Source organism: Stegostoma tigrinum, chromosome 23, assembly GCF_030684315.1.
Source record: "Stegostoma tigrinum isolate sSteTig4 chromosome 23, sSteTig4.hap1, whole genome shotgun sequence".
Taxonomy (NCBI): domain Eukaryota; kingdom Metazoa; phylum Chordata; class Chondrichthyes; order Orectolobiformes; family Stegostomatidae; genus Stegostoma; species Stegostoma tigrinum.
The window spans coordinates 7,316,212-7,342,158 of record NC_081376.1 but is presented as its reverse complement, the minus strand read 5'-3'; the positions used below and the strand labels follow the sequence as shown (position 1 = coordinate 7,342,158).

Below are 25,947 nucleotides of genomic sequence, written 5' to 3'. Positions count from 1 at the left end.
CATTGGTTACTATTGTCCAAAATTCAGGAGTTTCTGAAAAGATACCATTTTATTTGAAAACAAAGCAAACCCAACAACTTAGTTTGGAAATGAGGGAGACAGAAAGCAGGAAATTATATTCTGGTCAGTCTAACATCTGTAATAGAGAAATTGCTAGAATCTATAACTGAGGAGCTTTTAGCAAGAAATTCAGAAAATCATAATTTGATCAAGCAGAAGCAACATGACGTTGTGGTGGGGAATTGTGTTTCAATAATTCATTGCAGCTTTTTGAGAGAGATGCAAGCAATTTGGTTAAAATGGTAGGAGTAGATGGGGAGTGCTTGGATTTCCAAAGCGCAATCGGTAAATTATCACATCAAAAGGTTCCTGCACAAGGTAAGAATTTATAATATAAGGGATAACACACAAAGAAAGGCTCACTTAGTCAACAGAAAGAACAGAGGATAAACGGGTAATTTTCAGGTTATCTACTGTAACTAATGGAATGCCACCGAGATTCGTGTCCCAATCATTAGTAATCATCACTGACTTGGATGAAGAACTGACTGAACTGCTAAATTTGTTGTTGATACTAAGATAGGTAGCAAACAAGTTGTGAAGAGGTGGTAAAGTATCTACAAGATATGTTGAGTGAGTGGGCAAAATGTTGACCGATGAGATATTACTGGAGCAAATGTGAATCTTTCCAATTTGGCAGGAGCAATTGAGAAGCAGCATAGGATTTAAAAGAAGATAGAGAGAGAGATTGCAGAACTTGGTATAGAGGGATCTGAGTGTGCAAGGACATTGATCACCAGACATTATTGTGGTGATACAGCAAATGATTCAAAAGGCAATTGGAATATTTGTGTTTATTGCAAGGGCAATAAGATATTTAAGTGGGTACATCTGAAGTGCTGTGTACAGTCTGTTCTCCTCATTTGAGAAAGATACAATTGTGTTTGAATTGTTTCAGAGGAAATAATTCTGTACGTTAGTGTGACTCTGTGTTTTGTATAGCGAAAGGATAGACAGATTGAGCCTATACTATTAGAGATTGATAGGGTCATCCCTCATTCATTCAAATCATTTAAGATACTGAGGAGTATTAGTAAAGTGGGCATGCACTTCTGCTTATGAGAAAATTTCAAGCTTGGAGACACAATTTAAAAATAGTTATTTAATGGCTCAGCAAGTGTAATGGGCAGAATGGCCTAGTCCTGTTCCAACGCCTTATATTTCTCTATAATTTGGAGATGAGATGTGTATCTAAGGCCCAACTTTTCACTTCTCACCCAAAACCACTGCAGTTATTCCCCAAAATCCCATCTTGGCTTTGGTCTCCTTACTCGAGAAAAGATGTACTGGTAGAGGAGGGGGGTGCAGAGGAGGTTCACTGAGTTCATTTCTGAATTCAGAGGGTTGGCTTACGAGGAGAGACTGAATAGACTGGGATTATATTCATTGGAATTTAGAATAATGAGGGAGGATCTTATAGAGGAAGGGAATAGACAAGATAGAAGCAGGGAGGTTGGTTCCACTGGCGGATGAAACTAGAGCTAGGGGGCATAGCCTCAAAATAAGAGGGAGCAGATTTAGGACTAAACTGAGGAGAAACTTCTTTACTGAAATGGTTGTGAATCTGTGGAATTCCCTGCCCAGTGAATCAGTTAAGGCTACCTCACTGAATGTTTTTAATGCAAAGATCAGTAGAGTTTTCGAAGAGCAAAGGAATTAATGGTCATGGTGAGCAGGCAGGTAAGTGGACCTAAGTCCATGAAAAGATCAGCCATGATCTAAATGAGTGGTGGAACAGGCCTGAGGGGCCAGGTGGCCTACTCCTGCTCCTGTTTCTTATGTTCTTACCTGCTTTCCGTCCCCTTTTATTCTTCCAGTTGCCTCCCTGTGCCCATTCCCCCCTTTTCTGAAACCTGTCTCTATCACCCAGTTGCCCACTCTTACACATACCCACCTAGTCCAGTTAGCTCTCATTTGCAAGATCATGTGACAATGGCGAAAACTCAAATGGCCTTTGGCAGTGGGCAGCCTGGAAGGTGTCTAATGGGCATCCACAGCTTTCCGCTTTGCTGTAAAGGAAAAACAAGACTCAATCTGGCTAAGTGTCAGACCCAGGGAGCAATCTAATACCCCAGGCCGATGTTAGCAGCTCATTGCACTAACATGGTCAGAGAATGGTACTGCAGGATAGCGGAAGCATAGGAGCATTTTTGATAATCTCTTTCCTCATGTGGAAACTGTTGGTTTGCATAGTTCTATCATATGTCAGAAGAACCTAATGTTCTTTTAGATGGCAGTCAATAATGCTCTCATCTACCATGAACTTGTCGATAATTCTGATGTATTAAGCTAGGGTATGATGAAAGTAGGATGAATTTAATGTCCCATCAGCTGGCTGCTGTACGGCCTGGAATGGAATTACAATTTGAAATGAGAAAAATAGGAAATTCCAGGTCAGTGTGATTAAACAGCTATGAACCAAATGGCCTGGAAGAGTTCATATTTGAATCTTTCACTTCTTCGTCGAGAAATAAATTTCAAAAGAAACAATGACAGTAGAAGCAAATCAAAGCCTGGTCAGGGATGGCTGTGATCCAATAGAAAATAATACTTGCATAAAGTTGATATGTATCACTGAATGATTGAAATTGGGTAATTTTTGATAACCTGCTGTTATTTGACTTTGTGCATCTATTTATAAATTCCAGATTTCAACAAAAAGGATCTAAAATATGTCAGAGCAGATAGCAATGATATTGTATTGTATGCAGATGTCAAACTGAACATTTTGGCATTGCAGTGTGCACTAGCTATGTTGGCTTAGTGGTTAGCACTGCTGCCTCACAGCACCAGGGACCTGGGTTTGATCCCACCTTGGTTGACTATCTGTGTGGAGTTAGCAAGTTCTCTCTGCGTCTGTGAGGTGTTTCTGCCAGGGCGCTCTGGTTTCCTCCCACAGTCCAAAAATGTGCAGGTTGGGTGGATTGGCCGTGGGAAATTGCTCCTTAGTATCCACTGATGTGTAGGCTGTGTGGGTTAGCCATGCCAACAGGGTGAGGTACTGGGTCCAGCTTGGATGCCCTTAGTCAGACCAGTGTGAACGCAATGGGCTGAATGGCCTCATTCAACACTGCAGGGATTTTAGTACTGTAGGACCTTAGGTTTTAACTGATAATTTCAAAAGACGGCAATCTCTTCACAGCATGAAATGGTAGATTACGAAATGATCAAAGTCTGCAGTTTGATTTTCTAACATCAAACTAAAACCTCTTCCATTGATTCCCTCAGAATATGATGACTGCTTGCAAGGATGCCATTTCATTATCATCTTCAGTTGATGTGGGGTTTTTTTATCTCAAACAGTTGCAGCCAATACAATGCAGGCGTTTTTCTATAGAATGTTCTGGAATTTTGTCCCAATAATGGTGAAGAAATGGTGATGTGTGTTCAAGTGATGAGCTGATAGAGACCTCCCAAGATTGTTGTTTCCATTTATTGCACCTTCTGGTTTTGTTGCGGTCACAGGTTGGGGGCTGTTGTTTGGGGAAGTCATACAGAGGTGTTGCAATTAATCCTATAAAGATTGCACATGTTGTGTAAGGGAAGCAGGACCGTGGAGCAACCACGCAATGATGTCTCAGAGCTACACGTCACTGAACATAAATGGAGGTGTGTGTGTGTGTGTGTATATGGTGTTAGAACAGCGTGGAACACTGCATAAGACCAGGCTGCCACATGGACATGAACAGATGGAAGAAAAGTTTTCAAAACCCTACAGTGTGGAAGCAGGCCATTTGAGACCAGCTGAAGAGCATCCCACTTGTACCCACCTTATAATCCTACATTCCCCACACGTAATACCCGTAACCTGCACATTTTGTGGGCTGTGGGAAGAAACCAGAGCACCCAATCCAGAATGTGCAAACTCCATACAGTCACCTGAGGCTGGCATTGAACCTGGATCCCCGGCACTGTGAGGCAGCAGTGCTAACAATTGAGCCAAAATGCTGACAGGTTGGTCTTTACCTAAAGTAACTATGTGATCAGAGTTTGGTATATCTATGATTACCATGTATAGCAGTATTTAGTGTTAATGTATAATTAATGGTTTTACTTCTAAAATTTTGAGCCTGAACACTTTGCCTTCTCTTTCATTGGGCTATCTTGAATCCAAATCTGTAGTATGACTTCAGAGCACACAATATAAGGTAGCAGCAAAGCAATACACTTCCCAGGAAATTCTGGCAGTGATGAAGATCTCAGGTAGTTTGGAGAAGAGCTCAAAAGATTGTGTTTTCGAGGCATCGTTAGTATAGGTTTAAAAAAAGCTAACAACCAGAAAAACACCACAGAGCTGAACAGCTATATTTTTGAAGAGAAAACTCCCCCAAGTAAGCCATTGTAAGTCCGCAAAGATCTTTTACAATCAGTAATAGCCTTTAAAACAGCAGCGAGAGCAGCAAAAGCCCATGAACCAGCAAAGGAGTTGAATATGAGTTAGGTGTTAGTGAAAAGAAGCCAATTACTGTACTCATGCACCAGATTCAATCCATTAAGGGAAGGGAGAAGCCCAAAAACCTAGGCTGAAGAATACAGTTATAACTTCCAACTAGTTAATGAATTTCTGAACTATTTTACTTGTTGAAAATGTTAGCTGCAAATTAATTCTTTGGGTAATGGCTTAAAGAAAATTTATTCAGAAAGGAATTAAAGAATAAAGATCCTTATTGAAACCCTAACAAGTGAGGTAAATGAAATCTTTATTATTTCAACAGTTTGAATGACAAATTCAGTAACCAAGTAGTATTATAAATTTTATTAATTAATATACACAATACTAGGGAAAGAATTGAAGAGCTAATTGGACCATGTGATGTTGAATTTGACGTGAAAATGCCTCAAAAGCAGAAGAAAATAATATTGCCAACAATTTCACCTTTGATACCATCAAAAATCTTTGTAGTGCATTCAGTGAAGCCATTTTGAGAAATTCCTACCTGAAGATTCCCAAGAAATTGTTCAACTAGTTTGGCAAAAGAATTTCTTGATTCATCTCTACATACATACCATATCGGTCAAGAAAAAATGAACTTTACTTCGTAAAAATCAGTTAAAACAACAGAAACTTTCAGTATCAGTACAACAATCTTTGGGCCAAACATGATTCAACAATCTTATTCAACAGAGTGTACAACAAGGCAACAATACAAGTTTAGTACAAGGAGAACAGAATCCTAGCAATGTTCTTCCAAATTAAGGAAATGGTCAATAACCTCAATGTCCATCAACAATCACCCATTGCAACAAAATTCTTGATACAATTTTTTTACCAGAAAAAATTCAAGACATCAAATCAATTTGAGAGATCAGCAACGTGGAATGCACAATTCCTAATATTTTAGAAAGCTTCAGTATTGGAAACCAAATCAAATGCAAAATAGGTCAGCACACTTCCTACTACATGAGAATAACGTTAGATCATGTGTTATATTGGCAACTGATTAATGTGAAACATTACATTTGACAACCTAGTATTCCACAACAATAATAAGTAAGACGCTGACAAGAATATGCTTCAGCAGCAGTTATCAAATTTCAGAAGGGTCTTTCGATAGCTTCATTAATAACCTGTAGTGTTAGGGACCAGACCAGACCAGACCCCCTCAAAGCACTTTAAGAAGCTAGCCTAGATCCTGAATTTTTTTCTTATTTTTGAAGGCAAATATGAAATTCCTGTTCCAGATGGAATGTGCCTGGTCAAACCACTCGACATTAAGCAAAACACAATTTACTTAAGCACTAAAATTAATAGGGAAACAAAGAAAGTGGAATTTAGAATAACTCTGTTGGAAAACTTAACAGAAAATAGATATTGTAACTGTTACTAATCAACTGTTCCAATATAAGAACTTGTCATAAACATATCTCTTAGCAATAAGGAAAACTCAAACACTGATTCTCACATGCAGTTCTCCAATCCAGGAGGGAAAAAAAAATCAAGAGAAAATTCAGAGGGAGTAGCAGCTAGGAGATATTCACTGAAGCTTTCAACTCTATTGAGACCCTAATAACTTCTTTTCAAAGCTGAGCCTAAAAACCCAGGTATCGTGACCGGTGAGAGCTAGCCACACCCATTCAGACTGTTTAAAAAAGGAACCCAAGGCCTCCCAAGCTGTATATTCAAGTGATATTAACTGGCCAGCTCAGCAACTCTGCCTTATAACCTGTCTTCAAAATAAACGGGGCAAAGTAACTACTTAGAGTCGCAGCATCTTCTCAGTACGTATTGACAACAGAGTTCACTTCTGACAGAGATAATGGGAACTACAGATGCTGGAGAATCCGAGATAACAAAGTATGGAGCTGGATGAACACAGCAGGCCAAGCAGCATCTCAGGAGCACAAAAGCTGACATTTCGGGCCTATCTTCTCCTCTACCCATCTTCAACTTGCCTCTCCCTCTCTCCCTATTTATTTCAGAACCCTCTCCCCTTCCCCCTTTTCTGATGAAGGGTCTAGGCCCGAAACATCAGCTTTTGTGCTCCTGAGATGCTGCTTGGCCTGCTGTGTTCCTCCAGTTCCATACTTCGTTATCTCATTTCTGACAGAATTGTCTTTGGCCTCTCAGATAATCAGTCACTGAATTACTTCAATCAAATGTGAATTTGACTCTAGAACAAGCACTCTAAATTACAGAGTCTCGAAAACCATCAAAAATATAACGGAGAAAAAGTTCCAACGAATGCGTAGTATTCCACAGAATACACTGACCAGAGTCATGGAGTCATAGAGATGTACAACATGGAAATAAATCCTTTGGTCCAACTCATCCATGCCAAACAGACATCCTAAATTAAACTAGCCCCGTTTGCCAGCATGTAGCATACATCCCTCTGAATCTTTCGTATTCATACACCCATCCAGATGCCTTTTAAATGTTGGAATTGTACCAGCCTCCACCACTTCCTCTGGCAGCTCATTTCATATATGCACCACCCTCAGCATGAAAAAGTTTCCCCTTAGGTCCCTTTTAAATCTTTCCCCTCTCACCTTTAAGCCCATTCCCTCTAGTTTTGGACTGCCCCACCCTGGGGAAAAGACCTTGGCTATTCACCCTATCCATGCGCCTCATGATTTTATAAACCTCTGTAAGGTCACCCCTCAGCTTCTGACACTCCAGGGAAAATAGCCCCAGCCTATTCAGCCTCTCCCTGTAGCTCAAAACCTCCAACCACAGCAACATCCCTGTAAATCTTTTCCGAACCCTTTCAAGTTTTGCATCATCGTTCCTGTAGCAGACTACTTAAACTGCAATGAACCATCTGAACCCCAGAGGAAACAGATTTCTCATACGAATAATGCACCAAATATGAAAACATTAAGTCAAAATCCTGAAGAATTTAATGCTACACTATCTTGTGACAGGTGTAATTCCAAAGCTTCATGAAAACTGTCTAGAATTCTACCAAAAATGTACTCATGGTAGCAAAAGAGGACACCTCTCAATGATGTGCAACTGTATGAGGAACATATCAGATCAAATTGTTTCCAACTCAACATATGCATTCATGCCTTGGAACATACATCATCAATACAGCAACGGAACATGCTTCTCATGAAGAACAAAAATGCATGAATAGACTATTTCATCCCTTCCTAGCAAACTAATAACTGCATCCAACACTTATAATGGAGTATAAGTACCTCCTGTAGCCACATCACCCCAAAAGACTTCAGTCAGATCAATTCAATCTCTGATCTAGTGGAAGCCAGCAGAGAACAACTTTACCTCTTTCTGATCATGGATCCGGTCAAAAACTGAGGAGGGATAGGAAAGACAAGGGGAAAAAGAAAAGTACAGTAAATGTTATAAAAATAATGAAACAAAGTAACTCATTTGAGAATGTATGGACTTGTTCATCAATGTTTATGACAGGAGAGAAAAACTTATGGTATGGATGCTATGTAAGGACCCTGAGGTAACCTTGTGATAATGTTTGAGAGCTGCTCATCACGGAGTAATAATAGCAAAATGTGGGTGCTGCTACAATAGCCTGGAGCTCTGTCCCAGGCCAGATCACCACATGGACATGAGCACATGAAAATGGCCTTATCTGATGTAACTCTAAGTCAGTGCCTGGTATATCTATGACTACATTGTACAGAAGTATTCAATACTAATATATTAAACAGCGTTATTTTGAAGCCTCAGACTGAAGACCATTCTAGCCCTTGCCTTCTTCTTTACCAGTCCGCTCAACTCAAACGCTCAATGTGACATCAAACTGCATCCAGCCACAGAACATAACGTGTGCTTGTAATCTTCTTGTTTTGAATATTGAAATGAAGAATTAGAGAGTTAGATTAATCGATAAACAACAATTGCAAAACAAAAGCTGAAAGGAGAGTTCCTTTGCATGACTGTGTGGCTGTTTGTCAATGGGGAAGCATGTTTGTGGTTATTGGTATTGAGTACAATGAGGGGTCATGTTTGACCTTTCACCCTTCTTCCTGTTCTTCTACTTCCTGCTGCATCTCCTCTAATCCCTTACACCTGCTGCTCAGCTCCTGACTTGGCAACTGGCAATTCTTTTGACTTTTGCATTCATTTGAGGTGTTTGACTACAGCTATATAGCACCCAGCACCAAGTGAAGCAGCCGACCCTAGTAGATTGAGTGCGGTCAATATCATTGGTTGGGAATCATGTCCCATAAGTAGAAGGTACCATATAGGAATTTTGGAGCCTTGGTGTTTTTCATCTCAGAGCAAAATTACTGCCTTAAAAAATGAATTCAATTGATTTTAACATGAAATCTGATCTCTGTTTCCTTGAGTAATTTGTTTAGCTAATGAGCAAGCGCTATAGATATTAGAGAACTCCAACTGGAAATTAGAACTGGAGTCAGTTTTATTAGTGCTTCAGTGATCTTTAAATTATAAAGATCAGTTATGTCTCTGGGATTAAACCATGGTTAATGTATAAAAGTTGATTAACACTCATGTTAATGAATTGTTTAAAAGGTCATTTTGAGTGAACATATAATCTGAACTTTTAGATTTTTATAAACAGTTTTTCAGCATTTCCACAAGATTTAGTAAAATATCAAGTTATTTGTCTATTTGAACTATTATTTTTATTTCCCTTTATCTGAAGTCATTCGTAATTCATCTTGTGACTACATATTTTAATGCAGCTTCATATCTTGCAGCTAAATTTACCATGAAATAGTAGAGACATGGTTTGTTCAATTCATACCATGCATAGTATGTGCTCAGACTGTTTCAGATTTGCTCTTCCAGTCTCCCCATGTGATTTCTCAGACTGTGCCTCCTGTGTTGCAGGTGTTCTTTGGTTGTCGGTCATCTCTGAAGTTTTATATATCGTGCTTTTAGTTGTTGGCTTCAGCCTGATGTGTCTTGAGCTCCTTCACTCAAGTAATGTGATAGATGGCCTCAAACTGAATGCATTTGCCGCTGTCTTCACTGTTCTTTCAGGTACGTATAATTTCAGTTCCTACAAATTGACAGGAAACTGAAGCCTGTAGCCCAATGCTGATAGTGTCATAGAGCTATACATCACGGAAAGAGACCCTTCGGTCCAACTCGTTCATGCCAACCAGCTATCCTAAACAAATCTAGTCCCATTTGCCAGCAATTGTTCATATCCCTCTAAACCTTTCCTATTCCTATAGCCATCCAGATACTTTTTTAAAGTTGTTATAGTAGCAGACTCCATCACGTCCTCTGGCAGATCATTCCATCATTCTGTATGGAAAAAGTTGCCCCTTAGGTTCCTTTTAAATCTTTCCCCTCTCACTTTATCTCCCACCACCCCCCTCCCGGAGAGAAGATCTTGGCTTCTCGCCCTATCCATTCCTATCATGGCTTTATAAACCTCAAAGAGGTCACCCCTCAGCCTCCAACGGGCCAGGAAAAAATAGCCCCAGACTATTCAGCCTTTCCCTGTAACTCAAACCCTTAGTAAATCTTTTTCTGAACCCTTTCTAGTTTCACAGCACCCTTCCTATAGGAGGTGTTCAAGATTTCTTTCAGAAATGCCAAAGACGCAGGAATGTTGCAGATACGAGCTGCTGATGAATCTTGCTCAATTGTTTCTGGAATGAAGGAATGCTTGTGTTAACAAACTGCAGTGATTACATTCTGGGCACTGAACATTGAGTACGTAATACACAGTGAAGCAATACCATATTGCGTTAGTGCCATGAGTGTGAAGAGCCATAATTTATGGGTTGGCTGTGATGTTGATTTATTACTGTCAATGTCTGCGATGAGTGCCAAAGCAATTTAAAAAGCCCAATGGAACACTGGGATATGAAGCTCGAAGAATGAAGTACAAATCTTTGGAGACTATTGTGGTCGGTCTATCAGTCATTTAAACTTTCATGTTCAATTTTGGTGTTAAACCTCAAAGTACCCAAGGATTGCCAAGAATCCGGAACAGATCTGCAAGTTAGAACTCAAATACGAGATAGGTTCTTCTAACATTTCGCACTAAGAGGAAATTTATCCTGACCAAGCACTGGGTAGTGCATACAGAGTTTCTGGGATTTAATTCTGGATATGATCTCAAGTCCCTGGTTGTTTGGAAGTATGGGGGAATGTAGCCTGAAATGGCCTATATACCAGCTGATTATGCTGATCAGAAACATAATGCCCATTTGAGATTCCACTGAAAAATACACCACGACCCACTGTCAGGATGGGATCTCTATGGAGTGTTGTCGATAGCAGATTAACACAGTTCATTGAGATAATTTGGGCAGCTAGAGATAAACTGCAAATGCTTGCAAAATCCCTAACCCTAACCCACAATGAACTCAAAGAATTCCTTTTTAATACGTAAGATCCGAGTTCAAGTATACTAGCATTTAAGCTATTGCTTTAAATTGGTTAAATATTAGTTTATTACAAATTGTTATTGAGGGTTCCTAAGGAATAAGGTGATATAATTATTAACAAGGAATTGAGATATCGGACTTAAAAACAAAACTTCAGAAGAAGTGAGTCCCAATAAATTTTTTTGTGAAATGCCATTGGAGCTCATTGATGGCATTCCTTCTTGCTAAAGCAGAAAGGTTAACGCTTGAAGTCAGATTCATCAGATGTGATGGCTTCCGTAGTTGAATGGTTCGTAGACGGGTAGGCTCAATATGACAGCAGATTCTGGGAGTCCTGGCTCTGGCTCTGGTCCTGCAGTGTTACAATCAATAGATCTCGAGATGTTATAAGATGCCTGTCTCTTTCTCAGCCCCTCTGCTGAGAGAGCTCTTTCTTCTGGATAGTTTAAAATGGAATCTCTCTTGTCTGTTTCAAACAATATTAACTAGCAAGATAACAAGGGCCAATGTTACCAGGGGATCTATGCAAAATCCTAAGTCAGGCTTCATATATCTTGGCTTTTGAGACACTGTTCATCTCCTACCTGTGATTCTTAACTTTTGTACAGGTCAATAAGTAATTACTTCTCTCAGTAAGTTGTGAGGCAGTTTTTTTAACTTCTGATTTAGACTTGTTACATTTCCTGGTGTGGTTCTCTGTAATCTATGTAGAACTTGATTTGTACAACCAGATAAATTGAAATAGGCAATTTTTAGCTTCTATCGTCCAGTAGCAGTCAAGTTAAATTTTCATTTAAGAAAAATGGTAATTTCTTGCATTTTTTTTCCTAAATATCACCAGACCATGACACTAGTGATCCCTGCTCTGTGCGTGGCCTGCTCGGCTCTCCCAGGTCTAAAGCGGTTTTTCCAGTTACCTCTAAAAGCAGATGGGCAAATATCTTAGAGATAGTAGGAACTGCCAATGCAGTAACAAGGTGAGGAGCTGGAGGAACACAGCAGGCCAGGCAGCATCAGAGGATCAGGAAAACTGATGTTTCGGGTCTGGACCCTTCTTCAGACAAAAAATATCTTCCTTGCAGTTGATGGTATGGTGTGTTTTTCCTGTTCACGGTGTACAATTAGCCATGAAACAGTAAATGTGCAACCCTTTGATTTTATTCCCTCGAGTCCCCACAGCCCACCACGCTCCACTCCCCACACCGTAGGTTTTAAAGGGGCAAGGAGAGTGGCTCATTCAAAGTGAAAGGGATGAATTGCCTGGTGAACTAATGACCCATGCCCTTACTATGGTGTGTCTCAGTGCCCTCTATCATTAGTGTTGCGGAATCACATCCCAAAGTATTGTGGTAGAATGATGAGTCAGTAATTCGCATTGCTGTCTCCCAGTGCTAGAAACCTGCGCTTATTTCCGGCCTTGGGGCAAATGACCATGTGGAGTTTGCCAGTTCTCCCTCCCCCTGTGGATGTGCTCCTGTTTTCTCCCATAGTCCAAAGGTTGGGTGGATTGGCCATGCTAAATTGCCTGTTGTGTGCAGATTAAGTGCATTAACCGTGGGAAATGCAGGGTTATAGGGTAGGGGATCGGGTCCGGGTGGGATGTTCTTTGGAGGGTTGCTTTGGGCTGAATGGCCTGCTGTGGGGATTCTATATCCTTCATTAAGAAGAACTCATTATAGTGTTGTCTAGACTTTTAACACCAGTCAAGATATGTGAACAGGTGACACTGTGATTTGCTCCTGCAGAAATGAAGACCAAGTTAATTTTAATTCCAGGGCGTCATTAAGATCCCTTTGAAACAAGCTTTGTAGGCGTTTTATAAGGAATTGTAACATTGCCCTGAATCTTTGTGTCTTTAGTTAAGTCCAAATAAAAGATCAATGGTGATTTCTGTCTGGACATGAAGAAGAGAGTCAATAACAATAACACTAGCAATAACAATTTGCATTAGTATCATTCATTCATTTAGATGTCCTCAGGCGCAGTGTTTGTGAATAAAAATGAATTCCAGAACACATGCCCAAATCATGGTCAAATAAAGCAGGTTGCGAGCAAGGAGGGATAGTTAGAGAAGGGGGAAAGATGAGAAACGGAACGCCAAAGCTTCCAGTCTAGACATTTTTAGGGTTGGCCACTAATGAGCATAACAATTAAAATTAGACACAAGCAAATGCACAAATTTGGAAGAGTTCAGAAATAGGAAAGGTTGTGGGGCTACAGGAGGTTGAAGGGAGAATAGGAGATTTCTTTTTAAATTTTTTTACATGGCATGTGGTTTCTCTGATCAAGCCAGAATTTATTTCACCGCCCTAATTGCCCTTACAAGGAGCTGCATTCTTGAACTGCTCTAGTCCTAGACATGGAGAGCTACCCACCGTGCTGTCATGGAGGGGGTTCCAAGATTTTGATTCAGCGACAATTAAGGAATAATAATATATTTCCAAATCAGAATGCTGGAGAGGGACTGGCGGGCAGTGGTGTTCCCATCTATCTGCTGTCTGTGACCTTTTGGATGGTAAAGATTGTGATTTGCAAGATGTTGTTGAAGGGTCCTGTTGCAATACGCCCAGCTGTTACTGTGTGTCAGTGGTGGAGGGACTGGATGTTGAAGATGGTGGTTCAGGAGCCAGTGAAATGGGCTGCTTTACCCTAGATGGTGCCTATTTCTTTGGGTGCAGTTGGAATACACTCGTCTAGAAAAGCGGAAAATACTCCATCACTTGACTTGTGCCTTAATAGGCCAAGGATACATAGGAAGTGATATTTTTATGTAGGTTCAAGACTGCATTATTTCACGAACTTTGGCGATGTTACCTTTTTTTAAGGTGTTAAATTTTATAAAAACTGAAAGAACTGTGATGCTATACAAAAAACAAAAGTTGCTGGAAAAGCCGAGCAGGCCTGGATGTATCTGTGGAGAGAAATCAGAGTTAACTTCCAGGTGCTCAAAACTTAAAAGTTATAAGTTAACAAACTCTGCATCGCTTACTAGAATCCTGCTATCTTTTAGGAACAGGAGAATGGGAGTAGGTAATTCAATCTCTCAAGCCTTCTCCACCATTTATTGAAGTCATTGCTGATTTGTGGCCATATGCCTATCTTTGACCTATCTGACTTAGATATATTTTGCTTAGCAAAAGGTATTATCTCAGATTTGAATTGGACAACTGACCCAGAATCCATTGTCATTTGTTCAAGAGAGTTCCAAACCTCTACCACCCTTTTGTTTTAACACAACCCTTTGTAGCCAGAATGATGGTTTGTCTCTGTTTGCAGACAAAATAATGCGTACATTTTCCACTGGCAAAATTGCCACTATCCAAAGGCCGAAAACACAATGTTCATCTTCTTACACAGTTTACTGCGCCCAGTAATTGGACACCATGGTGGCACAATGGTTAGCACTAACAGCACCAGGGACCTAGGTTGGATTCCACCTTTGGGCAACTGATGTGTCGAGTATGCACGTTCACTCCTGCTGGACCCAGGGTTTCCTCACGCAGTCCGACGTGCATGTTAGGCGGGGATTGCCCCCAGAGTCCAGGGATAGGTGGGTTAGCCCCGGGAAATGCAGGATGTGGAGATGGTGTTTCTGTGGGATGCTCTTTAGAGGGTTGCTATGGACTCAATGGATCAAATGGCCTGCTTCCTCACTATAAGGATTCTATGATATTTTAAGTATTGTTTTAATGCTGCATAAATTTTCCAGCCTAAATTATGTTTTAAGTTATTGATTTCCCTTTTTTGTTATGAATAGGAGAGGAGGGATGAATTGGCTCCTTTATTTCTGACATACTTGCACAGCCGCAGCAGAAATTTTATTTCTTATTAGTATGCAGCTATTATCCTCTTAAATTAAAATGTAATACTAGTGCAAAATTAAGGAACCTATTACAACATATTTTTGGGTGAAGGAAAGAGGAATGTTGTTGCCTAATAAGCAAGCGATAAATAATGGAATGCAAAATTAAACACATACAAATTTTAAAACAAGGCAACCATGTGATCCCACAAGTGTGTGATTCTGTACAAACATAACCAGCTAATGGTTGGGGTGAAGTTCTGCTACCAACCCTCCTTTTGAGATAACATCTAATTATCATTTGCAGCGATGTACCTCTGGAGAAGGTGGGACTTGAACCCAGGCCTCCTGGCTCACAGGTAGGGACACTACCACTGCGCCACAAAGGGCCTTTCAAGGTATCTTTCCATGTAATTGCAGAAGGTGCAACACATGGCCCTTCACCACCTCCCTACTTACCATCCAAGGGTTTAAAATATCTTTCCAGGTAAAACAGCATTTCATTTGTGCCTCCTCCAATCTTGTGTACAGTGTTCGCTGCACCCAACATGACCTACTCTACACTGGAGAAACCAAACACAGACCGGGTGATCACTTCACAGAACGCCTTCAGTCCATGCATAAGCTTGATCCCAACCTTCCCATAACACAGCGTCCTGCTCGCATGCCCACCTACCTGTCCTCGGCTTGCTGCAATACTCCAGTGAATCAAAGTCCCAACTGGAGGAGCAACATCTCATCTTCAGACTAGGCACTTTGCAACATTCTGGGCTCAGGATTGAGTTCTACACTTTCAAACTGTGAACCCATTCCTTCCCTTTCTTTTAGCTTTGCTTGTTACATTCTCTGAGACCATGTCCTCTCTCCCGACTCCCCACTCCAGTGGGACTGTCTGTTCTTTCCAGTCCTTCAGTTGGACACACCATGGCTCTGCCATTCTTACATTCCAATCACTTATTTTGAACTATCAACGTCCTTTCTCCCCCAGCACACCAACCACACCCCCCAAACTATTGCATAAATGTTCTCACCTCCACACTTCACGTCAGCTCTGAAGAGTCACCTAGACTCGAGACGTTACCCTGCTGTCTCTCCATGGCTGCTGCCTCTCCCACAGTGATTTCTAACATGTTTTGTTTTCAGAACTCTTCAAGCCTGCATTCTATACTGTAGCTAAGTACCTATTTGGTTAACAGTGGTAGGAGCTGAAATACTGATGCATCTTAACAAGGCATAGTTTATTGCATAACAGTGATAGATACAAATTTCATTAACAAGTTAGACATCAGATTGTTGGGAGACATTGATGATATTTCTGTTGCCACAAGGATCTCCAGTTAGACTCCCCTTTAACCCATCCAAGGGTACATGACATCATCAGATTGGGTGGATCTTACTGCAATCTCCATAATTATCCCTAATTTATGCAATAAATCCACACTGAATTCCTAGCCTTTGATTTGCTCATACAGCCATTCTATTTATTCAGCTGGTCCAGTTCAGCTTCTGATTGGTCTGGTGAAGTGATCAGAACCCAAAATTGGACATTTTATACTGACCCACAGCCAGAGAAATCAGGGAAAATTGGCCAAATTAAATTTAACAGCAGCCACTAACTATCAACTGCAGACAATAGTGGAAACTGTTGTCAGAGGCCACAAAGGTTCAAGGGGAACCAGTTACAACCAGCCCAAGGATTGAGTATTGGAGAGGTATAGTTCAGACTTTCTCATACCTTAAATGTCTGAGGACATGCACTTTCCACTTCTCCAGCATGGCAACAGTGAAAGTGTTGGCACAATCCTATTGGATGTTTTCAAACCAGCTCATGACCCTATTGGCTGAAGGCCAGAGAAAGTTCTGGAATGTCCTGGAGTGAGGGGTATAAAAACTCACTGGAAGCCACCCCTCAGCATAGATTTGCAACAACAATTATGATAGAATTATGCACAACCCAAGAAGAGATCCCACCCTGACCCGCGAGATCCACCTTCATGGAAGAGATCCAGCCATCTGTTACAGAGGAAAAAGATGCCAATTACCCAGCTCAAGCAGGTGGATTGTTGCAGGTAATTTGTTGCAGATTGTTGTAGGGGAGGTGGTAACCTAATGGTATTAATGCTGGACAGTTAATCCAGAGACCCAGATAATGTACTGGGGACCCAGGTTCGAATCCCACCATAGTATTTTATATTCGAAAATATCTGGAATTAAGGGTCTAATGATGGCCATGAATCCATTGCCAATTGTTGGGATAAACCATCTGATTCATTAATTTCGTTTAGGGAAGGAAACTGCCATCCTTGCATGGTCTGGCCTACATATGATCCCAAACCCACAGCAATGTAGTTGCCGCTTAACTGCCCTCTAGGCAATTAGGGATGGGCAATAAATGCTGCCTAGCCAGCGACACTCTCATCCCGTGAATAAATAAAGGGAAAAAAGCAAACCTCTCTCCGATGGACAGGGCTAGATAAGGAGTAAATCTTGTGGGAATTTGAGACTCGTTCACATGGTGTTTTTTAACAAGAAATATTTTATTAATAAGACCAAGTTGAACTAAAAACCAAACTCTCTACCAGTTTGTCTGCCTTGCTGGCAAGTGCACTTGGGTAAAGTGATCTCAGTACATAAACTGATCCAAATGTCCAATGTACAGACATCAGTGGTAACCCCAGAAAGTTGATAGTGCAGGATTCAAAGATGATGATATGACTATCAAGGGTAACTGGTTGGATTCCCTCCTGTTGGAGATTGTCAGTCACATGGTGAGAATGTTACCTGTCTGTTATCAGCACAAGCCTGGATCTTGCCCAGATCTTGCTGCAATTGAATGTGAACTGCTTCATTACCTGAAGAGTTGCAAATGGTGATGAACATTATGCCATCATCAGTGAACTTGCCCGCCTCTGACCTTATGATGGAGAGAAGATTTTGTTCAAGCTGTTGAAGATGTTTCTGTCAAGGATACTACCCTGAGGAACTCCCTCAGAAATCCTGGAGCTGAGGTTGACCTCTTACAGTCTCAACTATCTTCCAATGTACCAGGTGTGACTACAACCACTATAAAGTGTGCCAATGATTCCCATTGATTTCATTTTTGCCAGGGCTCCTCGATACCACACTCAGTCAATTGATGCCAAGGCCAATCACTGTCACCTTACCTCATTTGCGCATGTTTAGACCTAGACTGTATGAAGTCAAGAGCTGAGTGGCCCTGATGGAAACTGAGTGTCAGTGAGCAGGTTATTTCTGAGCAAGCGCTGGCTCATAGCACCATCAACAATACCTTCCCTCACTCTGCTGTTGGATGAGAATTGACCAATGGGGTGGTATGAAGCTGAGTTAGATTTTTCTGCTTTTTGAAGACAGGACATAGCCAGGCAAGTTTCCAAATTGTTGGATAGATGCTGGTTTTGTAGCCATTCTGGAACAGCTGGGCTAGAAACATGCAGAATATTTCTGGAGCACAGGTACACAATACTAAAGTCAGGATGTTTTAGGGCCAATAACCTTTCCAGTATCCAGTGCCTTCAGTCAAGATACATATTCATGGAGGGACATGGGGTTGGGGTGGTTACAGAGGTAGGGTGGGGCTCTGGGGTTAGGGGTGGTTACAGAGGTAGATTGGGCTGTGGGGTTAGGGGCAGTTACAGAGGGACGGTGGGGCATGGGGTTAGGGGCGGTTACAGAGGTAGAGTGGGCTGTGGGGTTAGGGGTGGTTACGGAGGTAAGGTGGGGCTGTGGGGTTAGGGGTGGTTACAGAGGTAGGGTGGGGCTCTGAGTTTAGGGGCGGTTACAGAGGTAGGGTGGGCTGTGGGGTTAGGGGTGATTATCCAGATAGGGAGGGCTGTGGCGTTTTGGGAGGTTCTAGAGGTAGGGACGTTGTGGGGTTAGAAGATGTTACCGAAATAGGGAGGGCTGTGGGGCTAGGGGAGATTACTGATGTGGGGAGGGTTGTGGGGTTTTGGGGGATTACTGAGAAAGCATAAGTTGTGGGCTGAGAGGAGGCTACACATAGGGAGGGCTGTGGCGTTAGAGGTGGCTACAGAGATAGGGTGGGGCATGGTGTTAGGGGCGGTTACAGAGGGAGGGTGGGGCTGTGGGGTTAGGGGCGGTTGCAGAGGGAGGGTGGGGCTGTGGGATTAGGGGCGGTTGCAGATGGAGGGAGCGGTGTGTCTTTGAAGGACTTTCAAAAAGTGGCATAGGGTAAGGGTTGAAGGTGTTGATTTGATTTCGCCTGAATTGTGGTCGAAAGTAATTAACTTGGGGAAAACCATAAATAGTAACTACAATGCCTTTAAATGACAATTGCTACTATTTCTGATATAAAAATTTCAACATTTTTAAATTCGAAGTCGCACTACATTTAGTATGAATTGATAGCTGCTATTCATCTTTAATGTTGCATGGTAACACCTGAAAATGCTCTTTTAAATATCTAATAATGGTTTCAGAAACCTATTTGGTTTTATCATGAAATAATATCTCATTCTGCCAACTGCAAATAGCTAAATGTGTGTTTTGAAAAGTTGCTTTTTATGTTTTCAAATCTAGTTGGGAATATTCACTGATCAACGAGATTAACACCAATGCCGATTTTAAAAGGAAGATCATACGAGCAAGTTTGGCATTCAACCACGATGACCAGAAATAGAAATTTCTGGATTTGTACCCATTTTTGTAATTATCCAAAAAAGCAAATAATCTCCCATCGTAAAACATTTAGTCTCGTGATGACTATAATCCTTAGAAAAGATTACGATGCTGATTTCCCTTGTCAGTGTGCTTTTCCATCAGTTTCACCATTCAGTATCAAAATTCTCCAACACCTTCTCCTACCGCCCCTTTGGCCATGACCCCACCCCCGATCACCAAACCATCTTCCAAATCATCCACAACCTGATCACCTCAGGTGACCTGCCACCCATGGCCTCCAACCTCATCGTTCCCCAACCCCGCACCACCTGCTTCTATCTCCTTCCCAAAATCCACAAACCCGCCTGCCCTGGTTGACCCATTGTCTCCAACTGCTCCTGCCCCATAGAACATATCTTCACCTATCTGGACTCCAGTTTCTCCCCCTTGGTCCAGGAACTCCCCACCTACGTCCATGACACCACCCACGCCCTCCACCTCCTCCAGAACTTCCAATTCCCCGGTCCCCAACGCCTCATTTTCACCATGTACGTCCAGTCCCTACACACCTGCATTTCCCATGCAGATGGCCTAAAGGCCCTCCGCTTCTTCCTGTCCCGCAGGCCCAACCAGACCCCTCCACCGACACCCTCATCCACCTAGCTGAACTTGTCCTCACCCTCAACTTCTCTTTCAATTCCTCCTACTTCCTACAGACAAAGGGGGTGGCCATGGGCACCCGTATGGGCCCAAGCTATGCCTGCATCTTTGTAGGTTACGTGGAACAGTCCCTCTTCCGCACCTACACTGGCCCTAAACCCCACCTCTTCCTCCATTACATTGACGCCGCCGACGTATCGACGCCGCCTCGTGCTCCCAAGAGGGGCTCGAACAGTTCATCCACTTCACCAACACCTTCCACCCCAACATCCAGTTCACCTGGGCCATCTCCAACACATCACTCACCTTTCTGGACATCTCTGTCTCCATCTCTGGCAACCACCTAGAAACTGATATCCATTTCAAGCCTACCAACTTCCACAGCCACCTAGAATACACCTCCTCCCACCCACCTTCCTGCAAAAATGCCATCCCCTATTCCCAATTCCTTCCTCTCCGCTACATCTACTCCCAGGATGAGGCATTCCACTCCCGCACATCACAGATGTCCTCGTTCTGCAGGGACCACAACGCTCCCCCCGCAGTGGTCGAGAACGTCCTTGACAGTGTCTCCCGCATTTCCCGCACCTCATCCCTCACACCCCGTCCCCGCATTAACAACCAATACAGAATCCCCCTTGTCCTCACATACCACCCCACCAACCTCTGGATCCAACGCATCATCCTTCAACGCTTCCACCATCTACAATCCGACCCCACCACCAAAGACATTTTTCCCTCCCCATCCTTGTCTGCCTTCTGGAGAGACCACTCTCTCTCTGGGACTCCCTTGTTCGCTCCACACTCCCCTGCAGCCCCACCTCACCTGGCACTTTCCCCTGCAACCGCAGGAAGTGCTAAATCTGCCTACACCTCCCTACTCCTCCCCGCCTCAGCCCCCACCCCCTCCATCCCAGGCTCCAAGAAAACTTTCCATATCAAGCAGATGTTCACCTGCACATCTGCTAATGTGGTATACCGCATCCGCTGTACACGGTGTGGCTTCCTCTACATCAGGTAAACCAAGTGGAGGCTTTGGGACCACTTTGCAGAACACCTCCACTCGGTTCACACGAAACAACTGCACCGTCCAGTCGCGAATCATTTCAACTCCCCCTCTTATCCCGCAGACCATGTGTCCATCCTGGGCCTCCTTCAGTACCACAATGATGCCACCTGAAGGCTTTAGGAACAGTACCTCATATTTCCCTTGGTAACCCTGCAGCCCAATAGTATCAAAGTGGACTTCACAAACTTCAAAATCTCCCCTCCCCCCACTGCATCCCAAAACGAGCCCATGTCATCCCCGCCTCCCTAGCCTGTCCTTCCTCCCACTTATCCTCCCTCCCACCCCAAGCCCGACCCCCATCTCCTACCTACTAACCTCATTCTGCCCCCTTGACCTGTCCATTCTCCCTGGACTGACCTATCTCCTCCCTACCTCCCCACCCACATTCACCTTTACTGGCTCCATCCCCACCTCTTTGCCCAGTCTGTCTCCTCTCCACCTAATTTCTTCTCTATTCATCTTTGAGCTGCCTCCCTCTCTCTCCTTATTTATTTCAGAACCCTCTCCCTCTCCCTCTCCCCCTCCCCCATTTCTGAAGAAGGGCCTAGGCCTGAAACGTCAGCTTTCCTGCTCTTATTATGCTGCTTGGCCTGCTGTGTTCAGCCAGCTCTAAACATTGTTAATTCAGTATCGAAAGAAATTGGGTTTGAGCTACAGGGAGAAGCTGAATTGGCTGGGGCTATTTTACCTGGAGTGTCAGAGGCTGAGGGGTGGCTTTACAGAAGTTTATAAAATCATAAGAGGCACGGATAGGGTGAATACTCAAGGTCTTTTCCTGAGGTAGGGGAGTCAAAACTAGAGAGCGTAGGTTTAAAGTGAAGGGGTGGAAGATTGAAAAGGGACCAAAGGGGCAACTCTTTCACACAGAGGGTGGTGTGTGTATGGAATGAGCTGCCAGAGGAAGCGGTGCAGGCTGGTACTATAACAACATTTAAAAGGCATCTGGATGGGTTAATGAATAGGAAGAGTCGGAGGGATTTGGGCCAAGTGCTGGTTAATGGGACTGGATTAAATTAGGATGTCTGGTCGGCATGGACTGAAGGGTCAGTTTTTGTGCTGTACACTTCCGGATTAAAAAGGTTCAGTTCTTGCTATTTCTTCTGACCTGGAGTCAAAACTACAAGCATGTTATCAAATATCCCTCACCAACAACAATTTATTCCTAATTACCCTGAGAATGACTCATGTGGATGGAAATTAGTTCATATCCTTTAAACTGCTCCTCAAGCATGAAACATAATATTGTACATTCAGAGCAGCAACAACAAACTGGTTCACTTTGACTGACATTTCAGCAGATTTGTTACATTGTTTAGATGGTGGTGATAAATACTACAACTACATTATGTTCAAATTCATTTAATTGTCCTAAAATGAACATTTATATCGCTGTATAATTTGACCCATTTTCTAGGTCTTTTTGCAGGCTTCAGATGAAATTTCTGTCTGTTAAGCACGTTTGATAGCTAGAACCTTGGTTTATCTTATCAAATTCCACTTAATTCACAAAGTATCCTGTGTGAAATTCTTGTCTAAATAACAAAATGTAAGACTCATAAATAGGTTTGAGGAGAGAACAGGAAGACGGGCAGCTGCTGCTCAATGTTGAAGAGATTGTCCACTTTATCAAACCTAGAAAATTAATCTGTCAAAGCCAAAAAAAGGCAATGCCTGAATTCTAAAAAATTGCTTCTGACATATCAGTGATGCTGTTTCAATGCTACTAGGAATCAGTTTGAAGGAATATCAACAACTGTTAGTCACTGTTTTAAACAGGAAAATCTACACTGCATCAAAAATCCAAATCAAATTCAGAAGTTGATTTCAAAGGTTGGAATTTTCCCAGCTCTGTGGAAATGGTTTTGGAGTAAGATAGAATTTAGAACACAGTCATGAGCTCATCTCCTCAATCTGTTCCTAATCTTTCCACCAAACAAATTCCCAAGGGCTAGCTAGGAGTGTAATCAGTTACCAACACAGGAGGGATGCACAAGCAAATAAAGACTCATTGGGCCTTGAATGAATGGCTTATTTGCTCAAGAGGGCTTCCTGATTTTGCCTGCTCTGCCTGGATCCCAGCAATGAATCAGAGATGGCTTCGCAGAGGGAGATTGGAACTGTCTATCCCGCTGCAAGGGGGTCAGTGAGCACTGTTTGATGGATGGCTAGTTTGTGATGCAGAATGTCCGCAGCATATGCTCAGTCCCCACAATGGCTGAGGTCAACATGAAGAGCTCTCCCTCTCCCCTCATCTGAGTTTTGGTTACCCTCAGGTTTAACCACCACCAGTCATCTCTTTCTTACCTCTCTCTAAAAACTGAAAGAACTTGTGAACGCTGGAAATCAGCAACAACAACAGGAACTTCTGGAAAAGTTCAGCAGGCCTGGCAGCGTCTGTGGACAGAAGGGGAGATAGACAGACATTTGGGCATCAAGGGATGGGAGGGACAGGTAGGAAAGTGGGATTGACACCCAAGATCAACCACGATCATATTAAACAATGAAGCAGGATCAATGGGCCAAATGGAGTTCCCCTGGAGAATCACAGACAGCTTCATTTCTAAGGAAGGGTCACCAGACCCAAAATATTAACTCTCATTTCTCTTCATAGATGCTGACAGATCTGCTGCGTCTTTCTTGCAACTCCTGTTTTTATCACTCACTCATTTTCTTCTTTCTTATAAGAGAACAGGATCATGATGTCTTTACTTTTATGACTAATGCAGCACTTTGATCATTTGCTGATAATAGTTCTAAATGTGCATGTATCCCCAACAACTGCAGGCACATCAATGGAGACTACAACTCCCTAGAGGCACTTTGAGCCTATTAATGACCTGACGACCATCAATGTTGATCTACTAAATGGGTGAAGGCCCTCTCTATGCTAGAATGTGAGGAGTGCTGGCTATGTCTCACACTTTGTGTTTTCTGCCCAGTACCAGGACTTAGGACATCAGCTTATGAAACCAAGAACAGGAAGGATCCAGTCATTGTAGTCCATGTTGGATCCAATAATGGAGGCAGAACCAAGAAAAAAACTGTGCTGAGGGTGTTTGAGGAACTAGGTTACAATTTCAAAAACAAAACCCAAAAGACAAGTCTCTGAGCTGCATCAAGACAGAGTCTAGCTGAGAGTTGTATGAGAGGCAAGGACTTATCAGTACATTTCAGCCTTGCTGGCACCAATTTCTACAAAATAAAATAGTTAGGATAGTAATTACTGTAACATGGGGAGAGAGGGTTCAGGTAAGGCTGGATCTATAAGTCTGAATACAAAAAAATCAAGGCAGTGTCATCAAGAGAAATTTATGTATGTTCCTGGGATTTCCATTTATTCTGTCCTTGTATGAGTTCGATAAATCTCTCACGTGCTTGGATAAAGAAAATCTTTATCCAGCCCAAGGAACTGATCGAGAAAGGCAATGATGACCTTTTCTTTAAAGGTAATAAATGGTCCTCTCAGATGGATCTAGCAGTGAGTCATGGACGATACTGCAGTATTGTTCCCCCAAGGACAAACAGAACTAAATTGGAGTTAGAATTCTATCTGTAGCTTTACTGGCAGGTAAAGATGGTGTGGAACAGAATCTTGACTGGATGAAACTGTTCTTCAGGATTAATATGTAGCAGGAGTGTTTTTTTTCTTGTTTATACTTCAGGAGAGGGATGGTAAAAGAGCTACATTTGATATCGATAGACAGACTTTTGGGAATCAGGGGATGTGAGGGGCAGATAGGAAAGTGGAGTTGAAGCCCAAGATCAACCAGGATCGTATTAAATGATGGAGCAGGTTCAATGTGCTGAATAGTCGTGCCCTGTGTGGTAAAAGTCAGTGGATCTGAAACTGTTACTGATGGAGATTTCATGAAGAGCCAGCCAATCCAATGATGAGACAGAGTCAGAGGTAGGGATAGGGCAGATCATCTTAGGTTTGCAAAGGCATACTGACCAATATCTACAGCCCTCCTCATGATCTTAGTGGCAACGTTCACCAAATTAACACAACAAATCATGCAATAAACCACTCCGATAGTAAGAATTGCCAATGCTGGAGACAGATAACAGTGTGGAGCTGGAGGAACACAGCCGGCCAGGCAGCATCAGAGGAGCAGGAAAGCTGATGTTTCGGGTGGGGACCCTTCTTCAGAAATAATTTGTGTTCCTCCAGCTCCACGCTGTTATGCAACCATAGAGTTACTTCTTGTTAAGACTCACTAGTGGTCAATCCTTGAACACTGTAAAGCAGTTCGAGCCTTAGATACAGGAAAGGAAGGAAGGAAGATTGGTGGCAGCATCTTTCAATCCACAGATTTCCAAGTCCTGCTCTGTTTTCTCGTGTTTCTCCTCTTCCTCTCTAAGCCATCAGCCACCAGAGGTGTATAATGCCATGCAGTCCTGAAAGATGGAAAGCAAAAACAATAGTCCCACTGGAAACAATGCAGAGGACATGTAGTTCCAGAGGGCTTACTCCTGGCTAACAGTTCAACACACCTCCTGACTGTACGTCACCAGTGAATGGCCGTTAAATCAATGAAGCAGCAATGTGCTATCGTTAACAAAATATTACAGCAGAACTGGCATGTTAACTAATTTCTACCACAATTGTTTCAAATTGAATCAAATTATATATCCAGTGGATTGAACATTATCTTAGACGGAAAATGTAATTTTCCCAGCAGTAAGCTCTTTTAAATGACCTGTCAGTTAATTTTCAATCAAAGTCTAAATGCTTCATCTTAAGTTATCAGAGACTAATCAAAACTGAAACTTAATGTCTTTTTTGCATAACACCACTGCGTGTTCAAGCATTAAAAGGGGATTAAAAGCGGCAGCTCACAGTTGGTCATTGCCTCTCTCGCTCGGTAATAAGTTGCAGAAAATAACATGTCACATGATTCATTTTACTGTCTAATGG

At 42.4% G+C, this 25,947-nt stretch overlaps 1 protein-coding gene across 2 annotated transcripts in view; it reads left to right on the top strand.

The window, feature by feature from the left end:
* The window catches only part of gsg1l (gsg1-like), a 225,242-nt gene that overhangs the window by 132,034 nt on the left and 67,261 nt on the right, over window positions 1-25,947 (top strand). Inside the window, exon 3 of one of the 2 annotated variants that reach the window (XM_048552778.2) lies at window positions 9,344-9,496. The exons of the other annotated variant lie outside the window; for it this stretch is intronic. Coding sequence (XP_048408735.1) covers window positions 9,344-9,496 — 153 coding nt within the window. The remainder of the gene's footprint in view (window positions 1-9,343; window positions 9,497-25,947) is intronic. 2 annotated transcript variants of the gene reach the window in all.